General features: G+C 43.1%; 1 protein-coding gene across 1 annotated transcript in view; it reads right to left on the reverse strand.

The window, feature by feature from the left end:
- Window positions 1–231: 231 nt before the first annotated feature.
- Window positions 232–25,346, reverse strand: part of gramd1bb (GRAM domain containing 1Bb) — a 67,862-nt gene continuing 42,747 nt past the window's right edge. Inside the window, exons 4-23 of the mRNA XM_070828933.1 lie at window positions 23,299–23,509; window positions 20,675–20,695; window positions 16,837–16,857; window positions 16,106–16,129; window positions 10,802–10,886; window positions 10,385–10,488; window positions 10,165–10,260; window positions 9,712–9,792; window positions 9,456–9,571; window positions 8,398–8,560; window positions 8,090–8,282; window positions 7,819–7,962; window positions 7,579–7,697; window positions 7,355–7,497; window positions 7,048–7,151; window positions 6,419–6,719; window positions 6,104–6,115; window positions 5,849–5,956; window positions 5,235–5,355; window positions 232–4,386 (exon numbers count right to left, since the gene is read on the reverse strand). Of these exons, the coding sequence (XP_070685034.1) occupies window positions 4,297–4,386; window positions 5,235–5,355; window positions 5,849–5,956; window positions 6,104–6,115; window positions 6,419–6,719; window positions 7,048–7,151; window positions 7,355–7,497; window positions 7,579–7,697; window positions 7,819–7,962; window positions 8,090–8,282; window positions 8,398–8,560; window positions 9,456–9,571; window positions 9,712–9,792; window positions 10,165–10,260; window positions 10,385–10,488; window positions 10,802–10,886; window positions 16,106–16,129; window positions 16,837–16,857; window positions 20,675–20,695; window positions 23,299–23,509 (2,257 nt within the window). The 3' untranslated portion in view covers window positions 232–4,296. The remainder of the gene's footprint in view (window positions 4,387–5,234; window positions 5,356–5,848; window positions 5,957–6,103; window positions 6,116–6,418; window positions 6,720–7,047; window positions 7,152–7,354; window positions 7,498–7,578; window positions 7,698–7,818; window positions 7,963–8,089; window positions 8,283–8,397; window positions 8,561–9,455; window positions 9,572–9,711; window positions 9,793–10,164; window positions 10,261–10,384; window positions 10,489–10,801; window positions 10,887–16,105; window positions 16,130–16,836; window positions 16,858–20,674; window positions 20,696–23,298; window positions 23,510–25,346) is intronic.

A 25,346-nucleotide genomic window follows, 5' to 3' on the forward strand; every position in this document is an offset into this window, starting at 1 on the left:
TAACAAACTTGTGACGTGTGAGTACAGCTCCCAAAATAACAATGCTTTCAATAGCTGACATCAATATTTTAGTCTTCTGATTTTATTTTATCTTTAAAGGGCAGTAACAGATGAATATTTCATCTTGTTGCCTTATGCAATCTTCCTCCATACTACTCTTCTGTAGGTCAAGCAGGATAACAACTCTTTTGGTCCTGTCAAGAACAGAATAGCAACACTATTTATATATTATATATATATTTTTTATTCATACTTCCAATCTCTACTTCACATGAACCAGAAAGCCACTTTTATCTTCAGTCTCTATGAGGCAAAGTCATCGGCAAGTCAAAACCTACGCGCAGCGCAGGTTGGAATCTTTTCAGTGTGTGTGTGTGTGTGTGTATGTGTGTGTGCACACTGCAGATATACACAACATATACTTACAGTATATTTATCTCATGTATAAATTTCACTAAAAGTCTCTCTAGAGATCAAAACATTTTCTAAAAAAAAAAAAAAACATACAGTAGAAGTCTTTTTGAACAGAACTACACCAGTACATATGTTATCAAGACACACTCTGAGAAGAGCATTTGCTATGGGTTTGATCAGTGGTCGTTTTCAGGAGGTTGTGTGTGGTTCCTACCGTGTGTTAACCAAGGCTGTCAGTCAGCACTGTGTTGTGTGGGTGGCACGTCTCGCCGGCTTTGTGACAGCGAGCCAAATGCCAATTAATACAGTCAATGAAGCGCACAATTCATTAGTTGTCAGTGACAAAGCGGTGGCATTCAGAACTCTCGGGTCACCTTAGCAGTCATACAATCATTCGTGTAACGCAGATAACGGTGTGAGTGCACGCTAGAAAAGACAGACTGAACACAGAAAAAGCAAAAACAAACACAAACAGGTGTTACGTTCCAGAGATCTTAGCTTTGTTTCAGTCAGATTTGTTGGTACCAATGAGAAACACGGAGAAAAGAGTGATGAGAATGCTCGATTTGCATAATGGTGGAGAATGATGAAATTAAATTCAGGTCTGCTGCGACAGCTCCTCAGACACCTGTGTGACGATTTAATTTAGACTGAGGAGGATGTGTTGTTTTACAGCAGTTCAGTGCTGCAAATTTGTCTGTGAATGAATTCACTCAGCCTTGACATTTAAAACACAATTCCAGTGTCCTGAGATTAAAATCAGGTGGCAAAAAAAAGAAAAAAAACAGAGTTGGGGAATAAGACCAACTGAATCAAGCATTTACAGTGACACGTTCAAAACAGGATGAGAAAATATATAATTCAAGCATCTGAAAAAGAAAAAAAAAAAATCCATTCCATCATACGCTTGAAAAACAAACTCTTTAAAGCATTTCAATCACATTTTCATATATATGACATTTCTGCACCATCATATATATGAAGCAAAACTTCACTATAATCTTTCAGTGTCATCGGGGTTGTGAAAGTGATTTCTATAAAACAGAAAACATTTCCAACCAATCACATTCAGGTCTTAAGGTTTCCATGTGTTATCGCTACTCAGTGCCTTCTCCAAATGTAATACGCGCACACAGCAGGGGCCCAATCCTGAAGCTTCTCTGCTGTTTTTGTCAGTCAGTAACACGCCATTCAGGCACACAGTAAAGATTTCTCTTCCCTTATACAAGTCACTCATTATTTTCCTTGCCCTGAAACAGACAAGAAAGTGTCGGTCTTTAGATTGGGCTTTGGGATGCCACGCTGAAAGACGTTCACATGTAATTCTGTTAAAAAGAATAATGCACAAATATTCTGTTTGTAGCAGAAGTGACATTATTTTCGAGCAGTGACTAAACTGGCGGGATTTTATTAATCCAGCTATTCCTAATGAGTTTGGAAGTGGTGAATCACCGGTGCGATTGTCAAACTAAAATACAGCACGGAAACAATGTCCTCAGTCCTGCATTCACCTCCAAACTCAACTGCTGCCATTTCTGTCCTTCATTCTTTACCTGAAAAGGCCTTAAAGTGCTTCACTTTCTCTTTTTTTTCTAACACAAGGAAGTTTTTCTTATTTTGGAAGTGCTTTCATCACTATAATCCGTCAGCTGTCAGGGGTCTCAGTTGACAAACTCTTAAGAGATGCTCTTTGCCGCATCCAATCCAGTATATATAGTACATGACATACATGATAAATACTTCATTTAAAACAACATGATAATTCGTGAAGGTACAATTCTACTTTCTTTTGGTTCAATTTAGTTGCATTAAATTCATTCTCATGCTTTCATTGCATCCAAGACAGACATTTGAAATGGGGGAAATGAGGGGTATAATATTGGTTGAAATAGGTGTTTTTAAAGGAATAGTTTGACATTTTGGGAAATACGCTCATGTTCTTTCCTCGTATCATCGCGCTTAATATGAAGCTGGAGCCAGTGGATGGTTATCTTAGCGTAAAGACTGGAAACTGGCTGCTAAAAATTGCTCAAAATGTTAAACTATTCCTTGTCAAGCCACTAATGTGGTGACAAAGAGTTGCTCAAAGAGGGCAGATGAAGGGTTCATCTCCAAAATGTTGTATATCCATTTACAAGAGAAAAATCATCAGGTTCATCATCAAGCCTAAAAATTTAGATGATCAAGTCCGTCTTCTTCCTTTTGTCAACCATGGATTTAAGATACTTAGTATGTATCAAAAAGTCACGTTAATTGATAGTTTAAGCAATCAATCAATCATTTTGTAAAAGTAGCTATGACTTTGTCTTCAAATGTTAGATATGTCATTTTGGAACAAAACTCTTCGATTGTAAACTGTACCCTGGTGGGACTAATGCAAGGCGGCATCCAAATGCATTAGCATTAAAAAAAGGCAGTCTGACTGTGGGAGCCAGAAAAGAAAGAAAAATATTAAGAAACACACAAGTGTGGAATGGTAAAAATGTCACACTTGACAGCACACGCTTGTGCGCACACGCACACATGCACGCACGCACTCTCGCACGTACACACTTTCATACACACACACATGCGCGAATATAATCGCGCGAATGCAGAATCATACTTGCACACTGGACATGTCACAGACATATCTGGCATGCATTTTTAGAAGAAAACACTTTTTGTTAGAAATTCTTTAACTGGTCTAGAGCTCTGATAATTTCTTTATGTACATAAATTAACAATAAATATAGGTAATGTTTATATATTTTGAAATATATATATTAAATAATGAAATATTCTTATATATTTCAAATATATTCATAGAATTCTTTCTAATTTGAAACATTTTTTTTTAAGAGATATAGTCACAGTTTAGTAATAAAACATATAAGAACACAGGTCTCCCTATCGGTCTGGCTGCAGCATCCCTTTTTCAAAGATGAATAAGTTGTGATCGAAGGCTGACCTTTTTGCCCAAGTTAATACATTTATCTACTTCTTTAGAAGGATGCGTATTAATGCAGTAAGGTAGCTAACACTGTGGCAAGGGCGACTGATGATGTGAATAGTGTATAAGGTTAAAAATACTGGCTTAGGTCTTTAGATTTTACTAATAAATATTTCAACACGACGGTCTGACAGGGAACCAGCCCTGACAGAGACATACAGGCCAGGTTCAAACAAGGCAATAGAGACCGATCGGTGAAGCTGAGCTGTCGGCTACAACGCTTGTTTTCCTTTTTGGTTGTGGGGCGATACTGTACTGATCACTTGGAGGTTTAGTAAAGGGACGCTGCAGTGAGGACCTCTAGGGGACGATTGGTTTGGAACAGTCTAGAGAGTGTAGAACGCCATTAAGACTCGAAAGGACCCCCCCTTTCTTTGACTCGACCTCTCCTCATGTTCTGTTCTTCTTTTTTTTTTTTTTTTGACACCCATAGACTGGAACTGGACCACATAAACACTGACTGAGGGGAGCTAGGTTGTCTAAATGCATGCAGTAGTTTTCCTTCTTCCTCTCTGCCACTGTCTGGTCGACGTGGCTTACAGTAGGATGCAACTTGAAACGAGAACGTAGAAGGAAACGGTTGTCCCGCCGGTGTAGAGAAGGAGCAAACGTCGCGCCTTCCCACAATGCCTCAGTGATGTTGGGGACACCTCAGTTCTTGTGTGTGATGGGGGCACTCTTTCTGTCCATGATTTCCTCCTCCTGGGGGTTTTAAGCTCTGTGCGCTGGAGACGACTGTTCCTCTCTTTGTGTCCGTTGGACCAGCTCACTGTTGGTCCCGCCTCCCCCGTGTCCTCTCCGTCTCTGTCTTGCTGCTGCCTGCATACTGGTTCACAAACAAAACAGGTCTTATATTGCACAGCACGCCCTCGTGGCCTTGTGGTGGTGTGTCAGTGATAGCGACTTCTCTTTTCCTCAGCCTCAGAGCTGTAGTCCCTTAAACCAATCCCTCGCTGGAGGTTCAATAAAGAATCTTTCATCTAAAGGGGAGAAACGAGAGGAGAGCATGTTTATCGAGGGCAGTAAAGTAACACTGACCTACATTAATGGCTTTAACAATTCCCTTGTGTCCTTCAACATAATTAAATGAATCTTTTTTTTTTTCTCAGTGCTGCAGACTTGCCAATGGAAAATTTTCCATTGGTAGTCAGACATTCGTGGAAAGGTTATTCAGTGGCTTCCCTAAAGTTAATATACAGGTCATATTTTATCACTGGCTACCTTTGAAAACGAAGTATGTCGTATATGAGCTTTGACTGAGGGATTCTTGGCTTAATTATGGCACCATTTTGTTGTTTGGGATGGCTCTTTATACACTACTATTAACAGTAAATGTCTGTTTTTGCTGTCTCAAAATAAACAGGTAGAAATTCCAAAATCATACTGTGAGAAATCCTCTGTGCAACATGATGAGGTACCGGTTTCTGTAGCAGCAACGGTCCATTACAGCCTCTGATGCTACTATGTGTAACAGCCTTTGCAGACTGTGTGATTCCACTTGCCTTATATCCAGTAGTTCAGGTTTATTGGCTCAACGGTGCCCTCTCTCAGTAGTGAATGTAATACACTATTTTCTACCTCACTTAATTGATCCTATATCATGAAATGATGCACTTGGCAAACAAGCGAGCAAGCCGTGGTGCTAATTTAATGCTTATAGTGTGCTGGGTCTGAGCTGATTCTGGCCAGCCAAGTGTATGACTGACCAGTTTACGCAGTATATATAAATATATACATCACACAACGCAGAGTCCAGGGGCGTCTCCTTATAGCCTGGTAGAAAAGCAGAGGAATCATCACAGTTCTGTGACTCTTTGTGTCTGAGCACCTGGTCTAGCAGCACTACCGATGACTTGATAATCTCCCTCCACTTCTGCAACTCGGCGTCATGGTAACGCTGCTGCGCCTCCAGGAGCTGGGCCCACTCCATCTGCGTCTGAGGCAGTTTACTGGGAAACACACACGCGCGCGCACACACACACGCACACACAGACACGCAAATGAGTAACATCAGGGTGCAGCCACTGAAGCATGACTTCTATTTTGAGGGACTGCCAACAAACAGTGTGGTAAATTGTTTCTGTAATCCAGAGCTATTCAGGGTAATTTTAGGAGCCCAACGTTTTCCTGTCACACACATCAACGGCCATATGGATATAATTTAGTGTGTATGTTTAACAGTGTGTGTGCTTTTGTATGTCTGTAACTAAGTATGTATTTGTATGTGAACACCTTTTGGCCAAACAACCAAATAACCACGGTGGAACTCCATTCAGTCTCATCTCTGCAGTGATAGATAATGTTTTTGCCCCAAATATCAATTAACCACGTTGAACCTCTGTAATTACAGAGTTATATGTATAATAATATAATAATAATATATGTATAAGTGGGTGCAAAAAATGTAAAAGGTGTGTGTACACTTTGCGTGTGTGTGTGTACCTTTCATGAAGCCTCAGACCTTGCCAGGTTGTTAAGGACTGTGCAGAGTACTCCAGCATCCACAGTTTGTAGAAGAGCATCATGTTGAGGAACACCAGCAGGACCAGGCTGAAGGGGGGCAAGAAGGAAAGGAGAGGAGTCAACAAATGAGTCTTCCTCTTTGATTTGGATACATTCATGGCGCCAATGACAAAACATACTGGGAACACGCTCGAATAAATGCATCTGGCTACGCCTGCTAATCAGATTATGTACCTTAGACAGATCCTACGGATGGCAATGAAAGGAGAGGAGAGAGAGGTTACACAGACAGACAGGTTAGACAGACAATGAGATATTAATAAGACAACAAAAAAAAAAGTTAACTTGTAAATTAGACAAAAATGCCACAAAACCTACTTGAAAAATTTGATGAAATCATAAAACAAGTGACTCAGAAATGTCTGTTTTAACAAATGTGAGATGATCATGTGTTTCATGTTGTTGTTGATGTGCATCCTCATAGCCAAATATACAGTGCACCCCTGTATGACACTAGTGCACTAGTGTGTGTTGTGATCAGTTACATACACAAAGCTGATGATGAGCAGCAGTTTGGAGACGCTGTACAGAGCGAGGCCTCCGGGCAGGTGATGGTGTTCTGGACTCTGGTGTCTGGTCTGAGTGGAGCCGGCCACTTGCTTGATCCTCTGAATCACCTCCTCATCCGTCGGCGTGGTAACAGGGCTGAGCGCCTCATCCAGATGCTGGCTGCGCATGTGGGGGAGTGGCCTCTTCTTCCGCCTCACCGTGGAGTTTTTCACCACCTTGGCCTTCGGAGACAGCTGGTGGGACTCGGTGAGAATCTCCTCCAGCTTGGACAGCTCCAACTCTGAGGGCGGAGAGGAGGAGTGTCACACACATTCACTTAAAGATTGCTAGCTCTGTTGAAAACACTTACATCCCACAATCTTTATGGAATATGTGTTGGCTTCATTCATTTCCATGTATAATCTCTTTAATAATAGCCAAAAATACGGAATCTCTGCAATTCAAATGTATCATTTCTACAAAATGCAGGGCTGTAAACCTGTAACTGTAAACCTGTGAGAATCCTCACTGACATATCTGCTCATTTACATTTAACAAAAATAAATAGTAGTGTAACTTCACAATATATTGTAACGGTCCAAACAGACAAAAACCACAGTAAAGTTTACCTAGATGGCGGAAGTTTTCTTCTAAGCCGCTCCAGAAGTTTTTCTCTATGAAGCCTTTCACCAGACCCCACGGCTGTTTCCTGTAGCGCAGCTCTGTCGACACCCTGAGAGACGCACACAAATGCATTCATACGTAGTCTTTTACAATGAGGTGAGAGCAAATTCAAAAGTTATTAAAAACTTCAACAAACAATCTAAAGAAGCAATAAATAAGACAGATGGTCAAAATAATTTGAACCGTGTGAACACAGTACAGCGTCTTATTTGCCAGGTGTGAGCTGTGGAAATCTGACCACGTCTTACTCACCGTAACCGACACTTGTTCTTGGCCACCCTGGTGAGCATGTAGCGGTTGAGAGTGTAGAAGTAATCGTGGTAGGGCACGTCATGGGTGATGACCTCAGCATCGATGATGTAACACTCGCTCTCCTGACTGGCTTTGTACAGAGTCTGACGAAAGAAGGAATGTGAGGTTTTGATGATATTGAAAACCCGGCCCAAATGTTTCTGATGTGCTGGAGTTGATTGTACCTGCGTCTCAGTGACTGTAGCGGTTTTGGGGGCCAGGGGGTTGGACAGCGAGATGGTGTACAGGATCTCTCTTGTCTGGTTCCCCGCCTCCTCTTTCTTCCACGGGTGATACACAACATCTAAACAGCAGCGTGATGAGAGGGAGGCATGAATTAATTAATGATGTCTGAAGGGGAGCATGCATATATGTATGTATAGCAGACGTCAGAGAGCAGCTGCAGGGGCATCAGAAATACTGACCTGAGAATCGTCTCTGTTCCATGAAGTCACTCATGAACTGCGACTCTGTGAAGAGGATGTCATACAGCTTGTCCACACTGAACTTGTAGACCTCATTAATGTACTGCCTGCCATTCAAATCCTCGTGGAAGGCCTGCACTTCACCTACACGACCAAGACAAACACGGACAAGATGACAGATTAATCTGTTATGAATGAAAGAGCGGACTTTCCACTAGATTACAAATTTATCAAAAAAAAGCGAGGCGTTCTTTCTGTTCTCTGCAGTTACCCTCGTCGTGCGTTTCAGAGGAGTCACTGAGCTCAGTGGGGAGGTCTTCGTTGTCGTTGAAGTCCAGAGAGGGTGAGGGGACGGGACCGCCAGGCCCGCTGCTCTCATTGTTCTTCTCCTCCACCACCAGTGGCACAGCAAGCAGCTCGCCGTCTGGTAGGCAATCTGCATACTCTTCTGCTGGGAGGTCAAACTGGGGAAAAAGAACACTGGCATCAATAATGTTCTTATCAAGTCATTTTTTTGACCCAGAGTGGTGTTGCACTTGATTCGACCTGTATAAATGTGTGTAATATTATGTAACTCACAGTGATGGGTGTATCATGGTTGCCGGGGCTGGGGATGGTGCTGTTTGGGACGAGCTTCTTATGTAGCAGAGGAGGGCTCCCCTCGGGCTTGGCCTCAGCACTGCTCTTAGACAAGTTGTCATTGTTGATCTCATTCTCTTCATTGGGAATCTCCTCACTGAACCTGAAGGCACCGGAGAACAGCGACAGACGAGACCTTAGTCACCTCATCTCACATCCGGAACGAGGTTCTAGTAAAAACTTTTTATGCCGTGCTTTGGCTTTCTTAGGTGCCAAGTGACATGCGGTAAAACTGATATCAGGATATTTGGACAATCACAGCAACATTGGTGGTACTTGTGTGTATATGAGTCTGTGTACATCTGAAAAAAACCCAAAGTTGGCGTTTTCTGATTTCATTAAAAGATCTACACATGTGCGAAAGGGATGAAAATGATCTCCACGGCATTGGCTTACTAATAGGTATGTGGACTACTGTCGCTCACTTACAAAGCTGTGATCACTTCACAACCACTGTGGAGCATCTAATTTAGCCTCAATTCAGCTTTAGAGGTAAATCTTTCCTCTCACGTTGTCACTTTGCATATCGTAGCCCACATTTCCCCAAAGGCGAATTGACATAAAACTTCAGTCACACTGGGAGTTCCCCTGGAGGCCAAACGACTCTGTATTGAGTTCACCTTCACCACTTCAGACATGAGGGGACGATGGAAGTGAAGAGCAGAGAATGAGTTTATAAGCCTTCAGATGAACCCAGTATTTGCTGTATTGTGTCTTTTGCCGTTTTAAAGTTCTCCACAGTTGCTGAGAAGCGTCCGACTGAGCTGGTAAAGCAAGGAGTTGCAGTGTAAACTAGGAGAGAGCTGATAAGAATGTTAAATATGTGATTGTGTTTCTAAATGGATTAGTTTCTAGAGCTGGAGAGAGTGTGTATGCTTGGAGTACACAGCTCATATTGGGCTTTGGGTATATTTGATATTTGGATAATTTGGTGATCGACTGAAAAATGATTACAGTGGTGAGTATAATAACTGACGCTGCAGCACAAACAGACTCACCCCATGGTGTTGAAGTCATCATCAGGGGGGACATAGTCTTCGTCGTCACTGGTCAGGCCGAGCTCGTTGCCATAGCACTGATGAACAAAGTGCCACAGTTCTTTGGGGCACAGCGGCTACAAGAGGCATCGACCAACCAAAGTGAGAAATGAGGCTCAAAAATACTGCAGAGTAAAATGCACGACGTACCTGTGCGAACGCCACCTTTCAGGTGAATATTAGCGAAATCACAAACTAGCAGATGACATTTCCTTACCTTGTCCAGCAGTGCGTTCTGCCACAGTCTGAACATCATCATGTAAGTCCTGTCTCTGGCTCCAAATGAGGTGAAAAAGTGCTGTGGAAAAAAAAAAAAGGTAATTATGTAAGAGTTTGGCTCACACTGGAATGAAATGACACTATCTGTGGAAAATGAAAGGCCCATTTTTAAGGAGCAGAGGGAATATTTTAATTTGTAGTGACATATTTGGGCAGAGATGGTGGGCATTAATATCGGGCCAACCATTCTCCAGTCACCAGTTTGTGAGAGGAACATGTCGCACCTGTTGGCTGTACAGATTTAATCAGCTTCCCATTACCAGCCAGACTTTGAACCTCAAGGCTTCCCTATTGTCTTATTAGGTGAAGATGAGTAGATTTAATTAGTTAGAACCCCACGCAAGTTGCTACTAATAATAATACCTGTATGTAGTCACTGTGCATCCCTTACCTTCTCAGTGTCTGTGCAGACCTGGATGGCATTAGGGATGAGGCGGGCTGTCTTCTCTTTCGTCATTGAGCAGATGTCCTTTAGCCGCACAGTCAGCTACACACACACACACAAACGCACACAATTATGCATACACACATCCTAGTTCCAAGTGTGACCCAATACTGCCAATAGAAAATATACCGGGATGCACAGAGGTCCTTAGCATTAACGAGCGTACCAGTGTTTCCCAGCGGAAGATGTTGCTATAGAAACAGATCCAGTTCTCAGAGAGGTAGAGTCGTCCCTGCAGGAGGATGTCCCGTTGAAGAGCACAGGAGTAGTCTGAAACATGAAGACGAGAGACATGAATACCACCAGACAAAGTTACAAATGAAGTCACCGAGAAATCATTAGGATGAAAATCATTAATCAAAAGTGTGTCTGATAAAAAAGCACCCTAATATCCAATTGAGTTGATTTAGATAACAGGTTAATTTGATCGGAAACCTCACTGCACTCCTGTTGTGTGCATATCTTGTTTATTACACTCTTGAGTTTCCTCTCTGTTCTGATTAATCATTTTCTAATTGCTAACAACTTGGCTGCACCCTGCCAGTCCTCAGATGGCCCGTGTTTGTCTACGGCGTCCACTCACCCACAATGAGTCTCTCTGTGTCGGGGAGCTGCTTGAAGAGTTTCCTAAAGTCCTCATTGCGCTGCTTGTACGTTGGGCTCAGCACCTGCAGTGACAGGCAAGAGTCAGAAACACCACCACACACACACACACACACACATACACACAAACACACGCACACACGCTTCCAAATCTCACACTCTTCATGCCCCCTGACAAGTGTTGCCGCCGTCAAGCAGCCCGAGTTGTTTGTTGCCATCTAGCATGTGAGATAACCTCGTTAAAACCACCCACAGGCTGGATCAGGATTTACTCTACTTGTACCGTGGATTTCATTCTGTGGGTGATTTTGACAGGCACTTGAAAATGGATGTATAGAAAATGGCAAGCAGGGGTATGTGGCCTGAATTATCTGCATCACTAATGACAGTCAATAATAAAGTGGTTCAAAGCGCAATTCCAAAAGATCAGCCCGCTGCAGATCATTCAATACACATGCTGCCGTGACTATGAGCATTTCTAATGTGAGTCACATTCTCAGCTTTGCATTACAGAGCAACATGTTTCTGACAATGAGCCTTTTGTTTAGTGACAATGGGTAGAACAACTGCTGAAACCTCAAGTGTAAAGAAAACTGTACATAGTGGTTTGATTAGCCTGGTCAAACTAGTGCTTCTCAGCTGTGGGAGGGATATCCTATCCAACATGATCAAACTTTCCTTTTGCTTTGGCTTCCGCAGATTTGATTATTTACAGAGAGAGATGTATAAAGTCTCCAAATGTGCGCGCCAAAGTGAGGGCTCTCACTGTCTGTGCCAGATGCTTTCCTTCGACAGGAAAGCTTTCAGGAAACAATAGCTGCCAATACAGTAACAAGACGTACACTGAGACAAAAGAAAAAATAGATTTCTTTGGATGAGGGCTGCTGGGAAAAAGAACAGCTTGTTCACATTAAAAATGTGCCTCCTGCCTGTACGCGTATCGGATTCTGCGTCTGTTCGTCTTTGAGGAAAGTGCTGCGTTAAGAAAGAGTGCTCTGAAGACATGTGAGTGACATATCCGAAAAGCCCTCACAAATTGCCTGGAAGTGAATTTTGCCAACTTAACCACACACATCATCATCATCATCATCATCATCATCATCATCATGATCCCTGACCAGAAACAACCGAACGCACCTACATGGCTCACACATCGAGTCACTCGGTGAACACGCCAAACAACAGGCCTCTACGGGCTCTGGGAGAATTCAAATAGCTATGACTCATACCCAAACCTGCTGTTTTCTTTACTAGTGAGGAATAAACCACTGAATCCTTTACAGTAAAGCTCACTACAAAGCCTTCTCGCTGACCCCTCTCTTGTGACTTTACTTTGCCCAAAAAGAAATCGGTAATCTTTTGTTTTCAGCTCACAAGTGGAGGTCAACTTACAGCAGGGATCTCCTCAGTGTCCCACTCAGGGTCCTGAAGGTCCGAGGCAGCCCAGCCCCACTCCCAGCCCCACTCCCCTCTAGCTGGACCCTGCAGGAGCCACCCTGCCAACGCCTCATCCAGCTCCAGCACGGCCTCCCAGTCCGACATCGTACAATCCTCATACAATTCCATATTTCGCCGCGCCAGGTCCTTTTTGGCACCTGGATGGAAGCAAATTTTTCCAAACAGGCCCCAGTGGGCTCTTCTGGTGTTGGAGGACTCAGTCAGTTACAGTAGGTTTGGAAAACAAGAGTAGACAGAGCTTGTGAGTCCAGTGGTTCCGAGGCTACAGTATCCACCCCCCTGTTTTGGGTGCTGCTCCCGATTCAGTGCTGAGCGGTGGACACGGCACACTCCAGCCACATGATCCTTGTCTCGCTCCGTCGTCCTCTGGCTCTCTCTCTCTTCTTTTCACAAACACAGGGAGAGGAGTTACGGCCGTTGCCCTCTAGTAACCCCGGCCAACAAGTCCTTTATTATCATGCCAGGAGCTTTTTCCTTTTTTTCCCCCCCTGCTTACTCCTCCTAGTAAGCGTGTGAGCTGAGTGTGTGTGTGTGTGGTGCTGTCTAGGTCTGAGTGCCTTGTAATTACTCGGTTTATGACCAGCAAAGAATGAAGCGAGTTTACTTTAGGGAGACGACGACAGCTAATGTACACAAAGACACGGCGGAGAATAAAGAAGCTAAAGTAAGAGGAAAGAAAACGTGACTAAAAGAGAGATATGAACGCTTTCAGTCGGCTGCAGTATGTTTGGAGTCCGTCTTGCTGTCCGACCAAGTGATTGAGTTACAGAGAACAGATGTGAGCATAACCTCCAGTTACCTCTGCCTGCAAAACAGTACCATCAATCTTGACAGGGGCTGCAGTCCAGAGCGTGAATCACAGGCTGAAGTGGCTGGACTAACATCCAGTGAATATTTCTTTTTCATACATAAAATGAACGATAAAATGACAGACGGTCTGTCGTCCAATACAAACTAAAGGCACCAAAGCGCTGATTGGTGACGATTTGAAGGTACTGAAGGTATAATGACGTCCCCTCCTGCCTTGGTATTGAGATCATGCATGTACTCCTGATATCTGATCACCCTCTGTTACACAGGCAAGAAAGATGCAGAGCTCGCAGCTCCTATTTTGGAAGTCCTTAAGAGCAATTGTTGAGCATGCCCTCCTACTATTCTTAACCAAAAATATTTCAAAAGTCAAGAAGGTGGGCATAGTGTTGGAGGTCCCAGCGGCAAAAAAAAAAATCCAACCAAACCAAAACAGCACTGTTGCTACAGCTTGTATTTCATTGACTGTTGGATAAAGCAAATGTGTAGGCCACATTTTTGTGCTGAAATTCTGCCAAGACTTCCACCTTTCCTCTGTTGTTATTTCCCAATCCCCACCATAACTGAGGAGGCAGCAAGAAGCAGCAAAAATAGATGAGGCTCAGAAAATATCTTCAGGAGTAGCCGTCTTGGCAAACAGAGCTGATCGTTCACAAGCAGCTCTAAAAAGGCCTTCGCCCTGCTTTTAATGCCTTTACGTCATGTGAACAAAATTTCTGTGGAATGATGGTTCTTCTGCTAAAAATTGCCGCCACAACAAATTGTTCCTTGAAATTGCTTGTGTGCTGAGAGTAGTCCTTTATTTCCTGCTCATTCAACTCATTTTCTCCGGTGAGTCAAGCAAAGAAAGAGGCCATTGTGAGTGATACAGCGTCCAGTGTTCAGGTGACAATGCGAGACTTGGGATGAGGCGAGACTGTGGATATATTGTGTTTATGGATTTGGTTAACTATTAACTTGCTGGACAAACAGTAGGGGATGGAAGAGACTGGTACTGTAACCCAGGGTGGGGTTTTAGTGTTTTAAGGCGGGTGAGGGCTTTCCTGTTAAACAGTCCCATTCTTTGTGGGATTGACATACACTCGCTGCTGCATCGATCTATGTAGATCTGAACAAATTCCATTAATTAGCAAATTTCAGTGTTTGCCCTCCTGTTGCTAACTTCCCAGAGCCTGTGGGTACGGTTGCCACGGAAGCATTCAGATAAACTTGCGTAAATGCAAAGCGAATGAACAGGCACCATCGGAGGGCTGCTGAAGAAAGACGGCCACTGTGCGTATCTCTACCAGGCTCAGAACTCACTTTAGGACGGATGGGGTTTTAATCACTGTGGGTTCAGTGCCATGGGAGGTCATCATTGCCATGGAGAGGTGCACACACACTCACACACTCACACACACGCACTGTCCTACATGCTGGTGCATCACGGGTGGGGACACACAGTCACAGCCAGCTTCAGTAGAAACACCTATTGGACATATTTCACTTATTGATTGAGCTTCAGTATTTATTGTATGAGTAAGGATGAGTGTACAAGATGCCAGGAACACAGGCCGAATATTGATTTTTTTTTAAAAAAAAGGTAAATTCCACTCTCACAACTTGTATTGGAAGCAGGTGAAATATTCTCAACAAGTGGGTGGATTTTTTCTTCTTGTTTTAAGACTGATGCCGCTCTGTGTTTTTGTTATTGTCATCAAATCCCCTGAACAGATCAAAACTAACAATGAATTAGTCCGTCTCTCCATCCGTTACTACATTCCGACTGCGCTAGTGTGCATTTCTGAGAGCAGGGTGGGGTATGTGGGATTGAGCCAAAAATAAACTGCAGTGTGTGCGTGTGTGTGTGTGTGTGTGTGTGTGTGTGTGTGTGTGTGTGTGTTCATGGTAATGAAGGAACATGTTGCCAGAGACTGTGGCTCACTGGTGTGTTCTTAATACAACAGTGCAGCTCTGCAGCTCAGAGGAATGATCTTCATCAGGTTTGGGTTACACACTTGTTAGCAGCATCAACTCATCCCCGCTGGTTTTGATCTTTTCATGGGATTTGTAGACAAATCACACATATTACCAGCTTTATCCTCATAGAAAACCAGATATTAGGAGTGAAAAAAAAAAAAAAAGATCTACATGTTTGCAGTGCACTAGATGGTGGTCCTGGTATCTTGGACACGTGATGTCTACTAGCCAGCTGTATGTCTCCTGCATACGTTTACATCTGTTGTGACATTAAACGTGCACAAGTGAGAGCAACATCAACTCTAAATTGTTATTTGTGATGTTCCTTTCTAGTTAGCGGGTCAGTAGAGGAAATGTGAGTGGCTTAGTATAGCTCCAAGTGCATTAGGGAAGTATTTAAGAAGCTGTCTGGACATTTTGGGCCAAGCCTCTTTTCAACTCAACACCATTTCTCCATTTTCCCTATCTGGTCCCTGTGTTTTCTTCAGATCTAGCAGGACCCTAAAGCCTTCAAGTCCTTGTGTCCATGTTTCTCAGGCCATGGACACAGAAACAGAGTCGGGCTGGAGGGAAACATGCCTAAAGCTCCGTTCCCCTGTTGTTCAAAGGCATTCAAGGCTCGTCCAGAGGCCCTTGTGATGGGTTGTTGATTTGTTTAGTACAGTGAGAACGTCAGTGGGCTTGTTACCACCTGTTGTGAACCAGAATTAGAAGTCTGGGTTGTGACAGGCCTTTGACTGCATATAATCGACTTGTGAAAGACAAATCCATCCTCTTACAGTCAATTCAATTTTTATTTAATAAAATAAGCAACTAGCAATTAATCATTCTGTAATGGCAACTACAGGGTTTTAGTTCAAACAAATATTTAAGATAATGAGTCAAAATCACTTCCTCCGAAGTGTGGCTTTGCTGTTAGGTGGTAACAACACTGATTGAAGGTGATGGAATGAGAAACAGGCAGGAGGGATATTATCATTCCACCGGTCTGAGAATATACAGAGCAAGAGAGACAGAAAGATATCCGGGGTTGCACAAGAATACAAGTCATGCTTACTCTCAGGATGTGTTGTCTTTCATGCTGGGGAGAGAGGGGAAGAGTGTATACACAGGGAATAAAAAAAAAAGGAATAAAACAACATAAAATGGGAAAAAGTCCAATAAAGACACTCCAGGAGAAGCTAGGGTTTGACACTAAGTGGTGTCAAGGAGAGCTCTCTCACTCGTGCTCATTCTGCGGGCTGAATTAACACAACAGGCTTCTCTGCAGAGTAAAGGTTGGTTGAAAACAATGATTAAGGGGGTTGTTCAGTAACTGACCACATGAAAAAGAATTATAGTGGTGTCAGAAATAGCGTTAGTGCCATCTTGTGGTGCAATATAAAACTGCAACACTCCTGCCTTTCCTGAGTCTGAACTGTGTGTATCATGAAGAGGAAACTTCAGTAAAATGATCAAGTAGTGTTTAGAGCCCTATTGTTTCCTTCCCATTGCTTTTATCTCCTGCATCAGAAAAAGCCCACCTGTTGCTCTTTTTAAAAACCCACGCTAATCCCTGTCTGGAAGACCAGAAACCCACACTGGTGATTTGGTGCTCCAGTAAACGGGGTCAAGGACGACAACCCTTTCATCTCGTAAAACGGCACACGGCACTGGATCAACTCCAAGAGACTTCGAGGAGTCACCCACATGACATGAACACACACCAGCAGCACACATACGCACCCGTAAAGAAAAACAAAAAAAAAAACACTTGATAATGTGAATAAAAACAAAGGGGTGACTTACGTTGTACCAGCTTTGGCTCTTCTGTGGAGAGAGAAAGAGAGAGAGAGAGAGACAGGGCACTTATTTAACTCTGTGAAACTAATACACACTGCAGCAGGCTGGTGGGCGCACACAGACATACAGAGGGTGGGGGTGTGAAGGTCATACTGTACCTCACACGCTTTCCTGCCAGGGAATACAAGAAGTTATCCACTCTATTTCAAAGCCAGAGAGTGTCTGCTCTGTCGGCAGTCGTTGAGGTAAACAGGGGGTGAAATTCTCTTTCAGTTCGTGCTAAAATAATACAGATTTTTACAGAATCCTTCAATATGAACATTTATCTAGTAATTAAATATAAGAATCTTAAAAAATAAAATAATTTCTGAGGAAAATCTACCTCCTGTATTGGTGGAACTGAAAGTAATTTCACTCCAAACCTGCCATATACTGCATTAGTGCATTAGATATACTGTTAAAATGAGGTTACTGTGTTTATATCTCACACACATGTACTACAACATGTCTGCCTCTTTGACTTCTAGCTTAAGATGAGCTTTGAATAATGTACAACAATTAACAATTCAAAGAACGTCTTATAAAAAAAGTTAGTGGAGTGAAATGAGTTCACTGTCTTAGCAGTCGTGTCTTACTATCACTTATAATTTCGTGTGCTCTTCATGAATTGATTCTTGCAGTTTTAGAACAGCAGAGGGCAGCAGAGATGCACCTTAATCGTGACTATGACAGTACAACATTTCCCAGCCACATAAACACACTTTCCGCTCTAACAGTCTAAGAGCAAAAGTCCTGGAGGGGAAACATGCAGGTGATCATTCAGAGGGTGAAACAAGGAAGAGGGTACTCAGGGGGAGAAGGGGGAGAATAGAGGGGTAAGAAGTGATATCCAGTGTCTGATTCCAGTAGTAAAATAAATAAAAGAACCACAGTTTATCTCAAAGTTAAAAGCAACAAGAAATTCCCAATATTATCTAGCAATTAATTTTTCCTATTTTAGTGACCTTATTCTGGTGAGTTATGGTTTGTCGTTAACTAGCAAAACCACTGTCACACTAAACTTGGTTGAAGATTGAGTGAGAATGTGTTTCAACTAGGTTTTAAACAGTTTAACGTGTTCTTATTTTGACCTGGTGGATGATTAGCCTTAGAAAACATTTCTCACCAGCTAAATGCAAATGTAGCTAAATGCACATTTCTGTTACAAAAACCTGAGACGCATTCAAATCCTCCGTCGTTGCCTGGGGTTATCTGACAGGGTTCGGTGGTTATTGTGTGTGCGGTGTTAGCGGGCAGTGAGCTGCAGTAGCAGGCCTGAGGCCTGGCTGTGACGAGAGCTGGGCTAATGTGGGCTAATCTGATTTGAAGGTGACAGAGACACGAGAGAGGAATTACTTTGAGGCCACTGTCTGGATAAGATGCGTGTGTGTGTGTGTGTGTACCATTGTGTTTGACTTTGTGTGACTCCACGCAACTGAGTGTGCGAGATTTATGACAGCATTGTTTACATGGAGAGAGACTAGTTATTGTGACTATATACATGCTGGTGGGAAAGAGGGCAACAGACAGAGAGAGAGGGAGAGAGAGAGAGAGAGAGAGAGACTATCCAACAGTTATAGAGTTTTACCAGGGACTCCTCTGTGAATTAGTCATTTTGCTCCCTTTGTATAACTCTAAACGATATTATTTGATGTAAATGTCACTACATATGGGGCTGTGGATTACAAAAATGTGAACAAGAGGGACCGAATTTCGCAACATTTGTCGCTAAATAAAAGAAAGAATGCATTTTGAAGGAGAAATCAGCCCAAACATTTAAAAAGGTCTCTCTCATCATGGCAAGCAGGCCCTTTAACATACTTCGGTGGCTGTGTTGTCATTACAGATGAACCAACAAAAGTGTTGGAAAGAGCTCAGAAAGAAAGTATATTGCACAAGTGATGGGCCCTATACTGTCACTGCAGTTTTTTGATTGAAAACAGAGAAATCTGCTGTGAATTTCAGATCACACCAGACTTTAAATAATGCACAATATTCAATATTAAGACATCTTAGAATGAACAATTTGACATAGTTCACAAATCACTGTCCTTTCACAATAATTGAAGGGATGGAAAGCATGGGAAAGGACACGAGGGACTGAGACTATCAAAGGGGTTCCTACAGTCGCACAGCTACAGAGGAAGTGGAGGGCCGGGGGAATTTAATGGGGGCCAGCAGGGATTGTCAATGGGTCAAATGAAAACAAGAAGAAATGCTTACTTTAATCAGGTTTAGTCTGTCATACTGAAAGAAAATTAAAGAGAAAACAAAACGTTAACCAAAGCAGTGAGCAACATGAACACAGAAAGAAATAGAAAATGAGAGCGAAGAAGCTGCGGCCCAATGAGTGTGTGGCTCATAAACAACGGTGACGTACAGAACTGCCGCTACAGTGCGATAGCTTCGGAGGTTTGCAGCTGAAAAAGTTAATGTGCTGCTAAATAAGCCTGATTGATTTTTTGCTGTCATCGTCATATGGCCCTTGATGCGGGGAGGCACGGCACTCCTTTGGCTGAATGCACTCTTATTTGGATTGCATTAGGGCTAGGGTGATCAAGCTCACGTTGCCCGGGCGACCTCACGCCATGTCTGGGGTCATGTGACCACTGCTGACCGCACAGGCTCACGTGGGAGGATTGCAATACGGTTTTTGGGGGGGTGGGAAATGAAAAGTGATGTAATCAATGGGATAGTTTGTGCATGTGTGTGAAACAGCATAGCAGCAAACAGGGCACCATGACGCTGCTGTTCACCCCCAGTTATTGTCTCCCTGTGTGTGACTGCCCCATTTGTCTGTGTCTATAACATTTTGACACAAATGGGACCCTACATACAGATTCCCTGTGCTCAGCAATAAATCTAATGAGTGGCAAAAAAAAAAAAAAAGTTTGATGAAGTGTGACTAGCAGCAAATCGGATGGATGAAGCGACAATATGGGCGATGCGATAAAACGTGACACCAGCCTGCAGTATATTTGCAGGGAGGGGAGGGGGATTTTGGGCTCGTGGTGCGAGAAAAAGAGCAGGAGGGATCCTCTCATGTGGCATCAGAGAGGCCTGCTCAAATAATGATGTAGTCCTGGGGGCTCTGGACTGGGATGCTGGCAGGATTTTTAAGAGTTTATCCCTCTGCAGCCGGGCAGTTACACAACATGACGGATATAAAGCTCTCATTACCGAAATGTAACAACAGGATAAGTTTGAGAAGAGAGGACCAGGAAACACACCAAGGCGGGAAAAAAGGAAAAGGGAGAAACATTTAGACAGTTATTTGCAGAATTGTTTATTAGGAATTTGTGTCAGAAATGATCATTTTCATTCTTGGATCTCAAAAAAGAGGCACAGTTTCTCCATTATATGTTTATATTGACTTTTTTTTTTTTTGTCTTTTTATCTTATTTCTCTTCTCTTTTGACTAGCGAAGAAGAGTGTATTCTAACCCTGCCTGTATTCTTATATGGTATCCAAGCTTCGTACAGATATTTGAAAATGTCATCAGGAATTTGCTACATTGCATATCACCAGAGAGGAAAAGACAGGAGAGGAGAGGAGAGGAGAGGAGAGGAAGTGAGTGCAGTTGTGAGGGGTTGTCGGTTTTAAGAAATGTCCATCTGCTATGACTGTGGGTGCAGATGGGGCTTGTAACGGTTGCAGTGTGCACAGGAACAAGCTGGGTTCAGGGTGAAGCATTGCAAACGGGGGTTTCGGACATTTCCACAGAGCAGCTCACAAGACAAGAGGTGGGGCAGAGGGAAGGTGGGCACAGAAATATTTGAAGAACAGAAAAAAGAGTAATGCTTACTTTGGAAAGTCGCTTGTGAGACTAGCATGCAATCAGGAGAAGAACAAAGAAAAATCAGATAGAAAAAATGAAAATAAAACGAACTCAACTGCAAGAAGAAACAGCTGAAAGTACAAACAGAAGAGCTGAACAGTCATTATCAGATGGCACACATTATCATATGGCATGTAGCAGCAGCAGCAAAGAGAGAAGGCGTGCACACTGTGTCATGGAGACAAAAAACAATGAAAGAAAAAGAGACAAAAACAAGTGATTTAAAACGGATGAGGAGAGAATGAGAAGGTAAATGGAGACGGGAGTGACATGGCTTATTTCTAACATTTTGGAAGCTCAAATGAGTGCTGAGCGTACAAAACATTAGAGCCACATGCTCCTTCTGTGAAATAACCTGACAGATTCAGTCCAGTTCAGTTAGTGAAGAGGAGATGTAGATGAGGAGGAGGACTGCAGTTACAACACCTGAACACCTCTTCTAATCTTTTTCTATCCATTTCAGGTGGGGATGCCTACATGTAACCTGCAACTATTTATGCCGTCTCTACTCTGTAACCAGGAAACACCGACAACACAGCAAGAACAATAAAATCGCCACCTTGTTGTTAAAGGATAGATTCAATTTTTTTTCCAAGTCTGCCTTAAAAATATGAGCCTGCATATGTAAATTGCTGTAACGCTCCCTCCGGTTCATTTTGTCCATAAGAGATCCCTTCGTGATGTGCTTCCAGCGTAAGTGATGGGGATCAAAATCCTCCTCAGACAGCTGAAGCTTCACGTGAGCTTCAGCTTAACTATTGATTCAGTCCTCCATCACTTACACTGCAACCACCTCACGGCGGGATGTCTCGATGGCTAGTAACTATAGCAAGGAAAACCTGATTCAATGTTCATATGGGCACCTGAGCACTTATTATGTTAAGACAGACTTGGGGGGAAAAAACTGGTAATCTGTCCTTTAAAGTCAAACACGCCATTCTTGTTCATTGAATTTTAGACTGAAAAAAGTCAAGAATCAAGTTTGAATCGAGAGGAAAAAACAATCTAATGATAAAATGTTGTATTATTATTGGCAAAGTCTTAGCTCGTGCCCTGTCTATGCACACACAGTGCTGTGGAAACCTTTTTCCAAGATGGAGGGACATCCATCCAACAGGTAAACAAACTCTAACAGTCCAAAACCAAACTGTCTAGACTGAGGCAACAAACACACCACTAGTTTAGGAAGGATATGGTGTGGAGCACATGGTTTCAGTTACTACGGCAAGTTAGCATGTATTCATCACAGTAACTTTGGTGTTACAATACTTTGATGAACATGGTGTTTGTTAGTTGCTACACCTGTGTGCACCAGACCGTATTCCTGCAGACCCTGTTCCAATGTCCTGTCTGCCGAAGCGCTGATTTGCGCTCTAAGTTGGTTGCGGCACCAGATTTTTTTTTCATCTTTGTGTTACATCACTTGCTTTGACCTCGAATTTTAGCGTTCCCTTTCAATGAGCATGGGAAAAAAAAAAAAAAAAAAATCAATCAACTAACTCAACTAAACACAACTCAGTTTGTTGAAAAGAGAAAACATGCTTTCACTTCTTCATTACATCTTCGACAGAGTAGGACACAGTGGCGCCATTTCTATATTTGACTGTCCTGTCTATCGTTTCATTGTAGTTTTATGGAAAGGAGAGAGAGCAGAAGACTAGGGGAGTATATGGGATGTAAAAATGAAAGGCTGGAATGGAGAGGAGGGTGCAATCTCTCCTGAGGGGGGAGAGTGATAGCTGCAGCTCACTCGTTACATATCAGTATGTACAAGTCAATAATCAATCATAAAGGCTACGTCACTACAGCTGGGCCGACTCTGACGTATTTATGCACTCAGGTTATGAATGGCTGCACATGTTACGGCAAGAGTTTCCATATTATCTCGACTACGGCATCGTACAGTCACTGTGATGACACTATGATCGCTCAAAGAAGAGCGCTGACTACTTTCACTTCTCTTCATCTGATCTACTTTCTACTTTTACGCAAGAAAGGGATCAAGTGTCGTAATCTTACTGTATGTAAACACGTAGGTCGTGTAACCGTTTCACATGCACTCTCATTGTCAAAGTCTACTTCCGTATTAGCATTAAAGAGAATGCAATATGTTCTTTAGCTTTCAAAGAAGTAAAGATATGAGTGTGTGTGAGTCAAGTGTGGTCAAATCCAAATACGTCTGCCTATGCGAGCACGATGAGTCGCTATGTGTGCCGTTTATGCTTTTGATCAGAAATAGCTCGTAGTGTCTTAAGCCTTATCCTGGCCAGTCTAACCTTAATCCATGTGTGTGAAACTGGCACCTTGTGTCTCACAGTGAAGCCTTTCATAACAGCTTTCTGTGAAAATGTCAGAACGGCTTTGTGGGGCACAAAGTGCTATATGATTGCTTTCTACCGGGAATGTCTCTTCACAGTGCCAAGAGCTGAGAGCTGAGAACTTAGTGAGGTTCCAGTGCTGATACTAAATACTTTTTAAACTGCAGTAAAAGCGTATCACACCTCAAACTGTGAGGCTAACCTTCCTTTCTATCACACAGGCACCAAGGAGTGTGTCCAACGGGTAAAGAGGAGCATCTCCTGGTCACTCACCTTTGAGTTCTTTCCCCCGCTTCGTGCTGACTGCAGGGAGTATGTTCTCTGGACAACCTGCTCAGGCGTGGAGGGGGATTTGTCAGAGGAGTGGTCTGAGCCCTTCTCGACCATATTCTCACCCTCCTGGCTCTGTGGTGTGGGAGAGCGCGAGCGTTTACGCAGGACTGGTGAGCAGGCAGGAGTGCTCTTGTTTGAGTTACTGGCAGTGCTGAAAGAAAAGAGAAAGAATGGATGGATGAGAAAACAGTCGTTCTAATGTTAACACAACAAAATGCCAAGATATGGTATGATCTAGTCTTTAAGATAACTAAGTGGATCAAAGAAATACACCTTGAATATATCAGTGTAAACACCATGCATGGTAGTGCTGTTAGTCTGCAGACCAGTGTGGACAGCAGCACAGGACACACACTGATTCCTCATGCTTACATCACTTGAGGCTTAACAGGCTTGAAGCACCATGTGCTAACCTGGCTAATAACAGCAGGCTAATAAGGGAAACCACAACAACAACAAAAACAGCAGCAGCAGCAGCAGCAGAGAGGGAAACAAATGCGGTGAGACGCTGTCATGTGTGACCTGAGCATTTTCTCACTCATGCCACACTTTAAAAGCAACAAAGCAATCGATGCGCTTGTTTCTGAGCACGCCGCCAATTTGATTAAGAAATGTACAGAGTCTGGAAAAACATCCAACTTAAACTGTCTCAACCCTGACATTTATTGACCTGTTTACTTAAATCCCGTAAAAAAAAAAAAGAGGCCTTACAGTAATTGTGGAATCTTTTTCCCTGAAATACTAATACTGTGTCCATGTCCAGGCCACTCTGGAGACATGACGGGAATTAAATGATCAGAGGTACAATACCAGGACTAAAGCATTGTTCTGGCTGTCGAAGCAGGCCAGTAACACATGATCCCATTGTCTCAAACTGAGGTACTTGTTGACCATAACATAAGGATACCAAAACTAACTGCTCTCTGGCCAAGTGGAAGGACAGCTGTGTTCAGACAGGTAGTCCCTGTCCTTCCGTCGTACACAAAGTTCCTATCAGGTAGCCTCTGTGATCCAGCACTAGACGCTCTCTTTTCTTACACACACACACACACGCACACACACACACACACGCACACACACACACCGATGCTCAGCAAGACGCCTTCTCCTCACAATGACAGAAGCTAACAAAAGGCTCTGTAAGTGATCTGCGTGGCAGTGCGCCCGTCAGGCACGGTTACTTGACATGGCGTTATGTAAGCCATTACGTCACTGCCAGCCAATGGCCGTCGTTAGTGGCCATAAATTACTGATCTACAGTTACATTCGGGACTTCAGAGCAGCTTAGATCACTGAATCATGGAGGGCAGCGTTGACAGCTTCTGCCCGACTGTCAGGGTCTGCTGTACCAGTAGCTGGTTGATGTTAAAAGGCAAGCACGACACAGAGCCTTCACATCTGTTTAATGCGTGGGGATAGATAACGCACATCTGGTATATCATGGTACCTCTGGTACATCAATTTACATGATTACCAAATGGATTGCTGTTCATCGGACGATCATTTTGACTGTAACGTACACTGTGCGCTCTGCACTGACTACTCTTTGTTTATCATGTGGGATATGTCATCCATCAGGGTATAAAGTCTGAGTGCAAATGCTCACTAGGATGGTTGAATGCAGAGTACATTGATATGCAGCACACATGGTGATCTCAGTCTGAGCCAGGAGACTGTCTGGGATACACACATGCAAGTTGGTGGAGATGGTGTATGCAAAAATATCATGTGCTTGGTTTGGGGCAGACAAATGGACCAGCTAGGAGTTGAGGTGAAAAGCCGCCCACGGCCTGTCGCATCTCGTCTCCTGATCAATTGTTTTACCAGATGAAGTTCTAAACAGCATCCCCATGAATCATTAAATATATGGTATTTGTTGTGTGAAATAGTACCTGTGCGTTTTCCTCGAAGGTTAATGTTTTATTTCACAAGTGTTTCAATTTTTTATGATGCAAGCGGAGGTGGTCCTTATTTCAGGCGTGGCGGCC

This window comes from Pempheris klunzingeri, chromosome 4, assembly GCF_042242105.1.
Source record: "Pempheris klunzingeri isolate RE-2024b chromosome 4, fPemKlu1.hap1, whole genome shotgun sequence".
Classification (NCBI taxonomy): Eukaryota; Metazoa; Chordata; class Actinopteri; order Acropomatiformes; family Pempheridae; genus Pempheris; species Pempheris klunzingeri.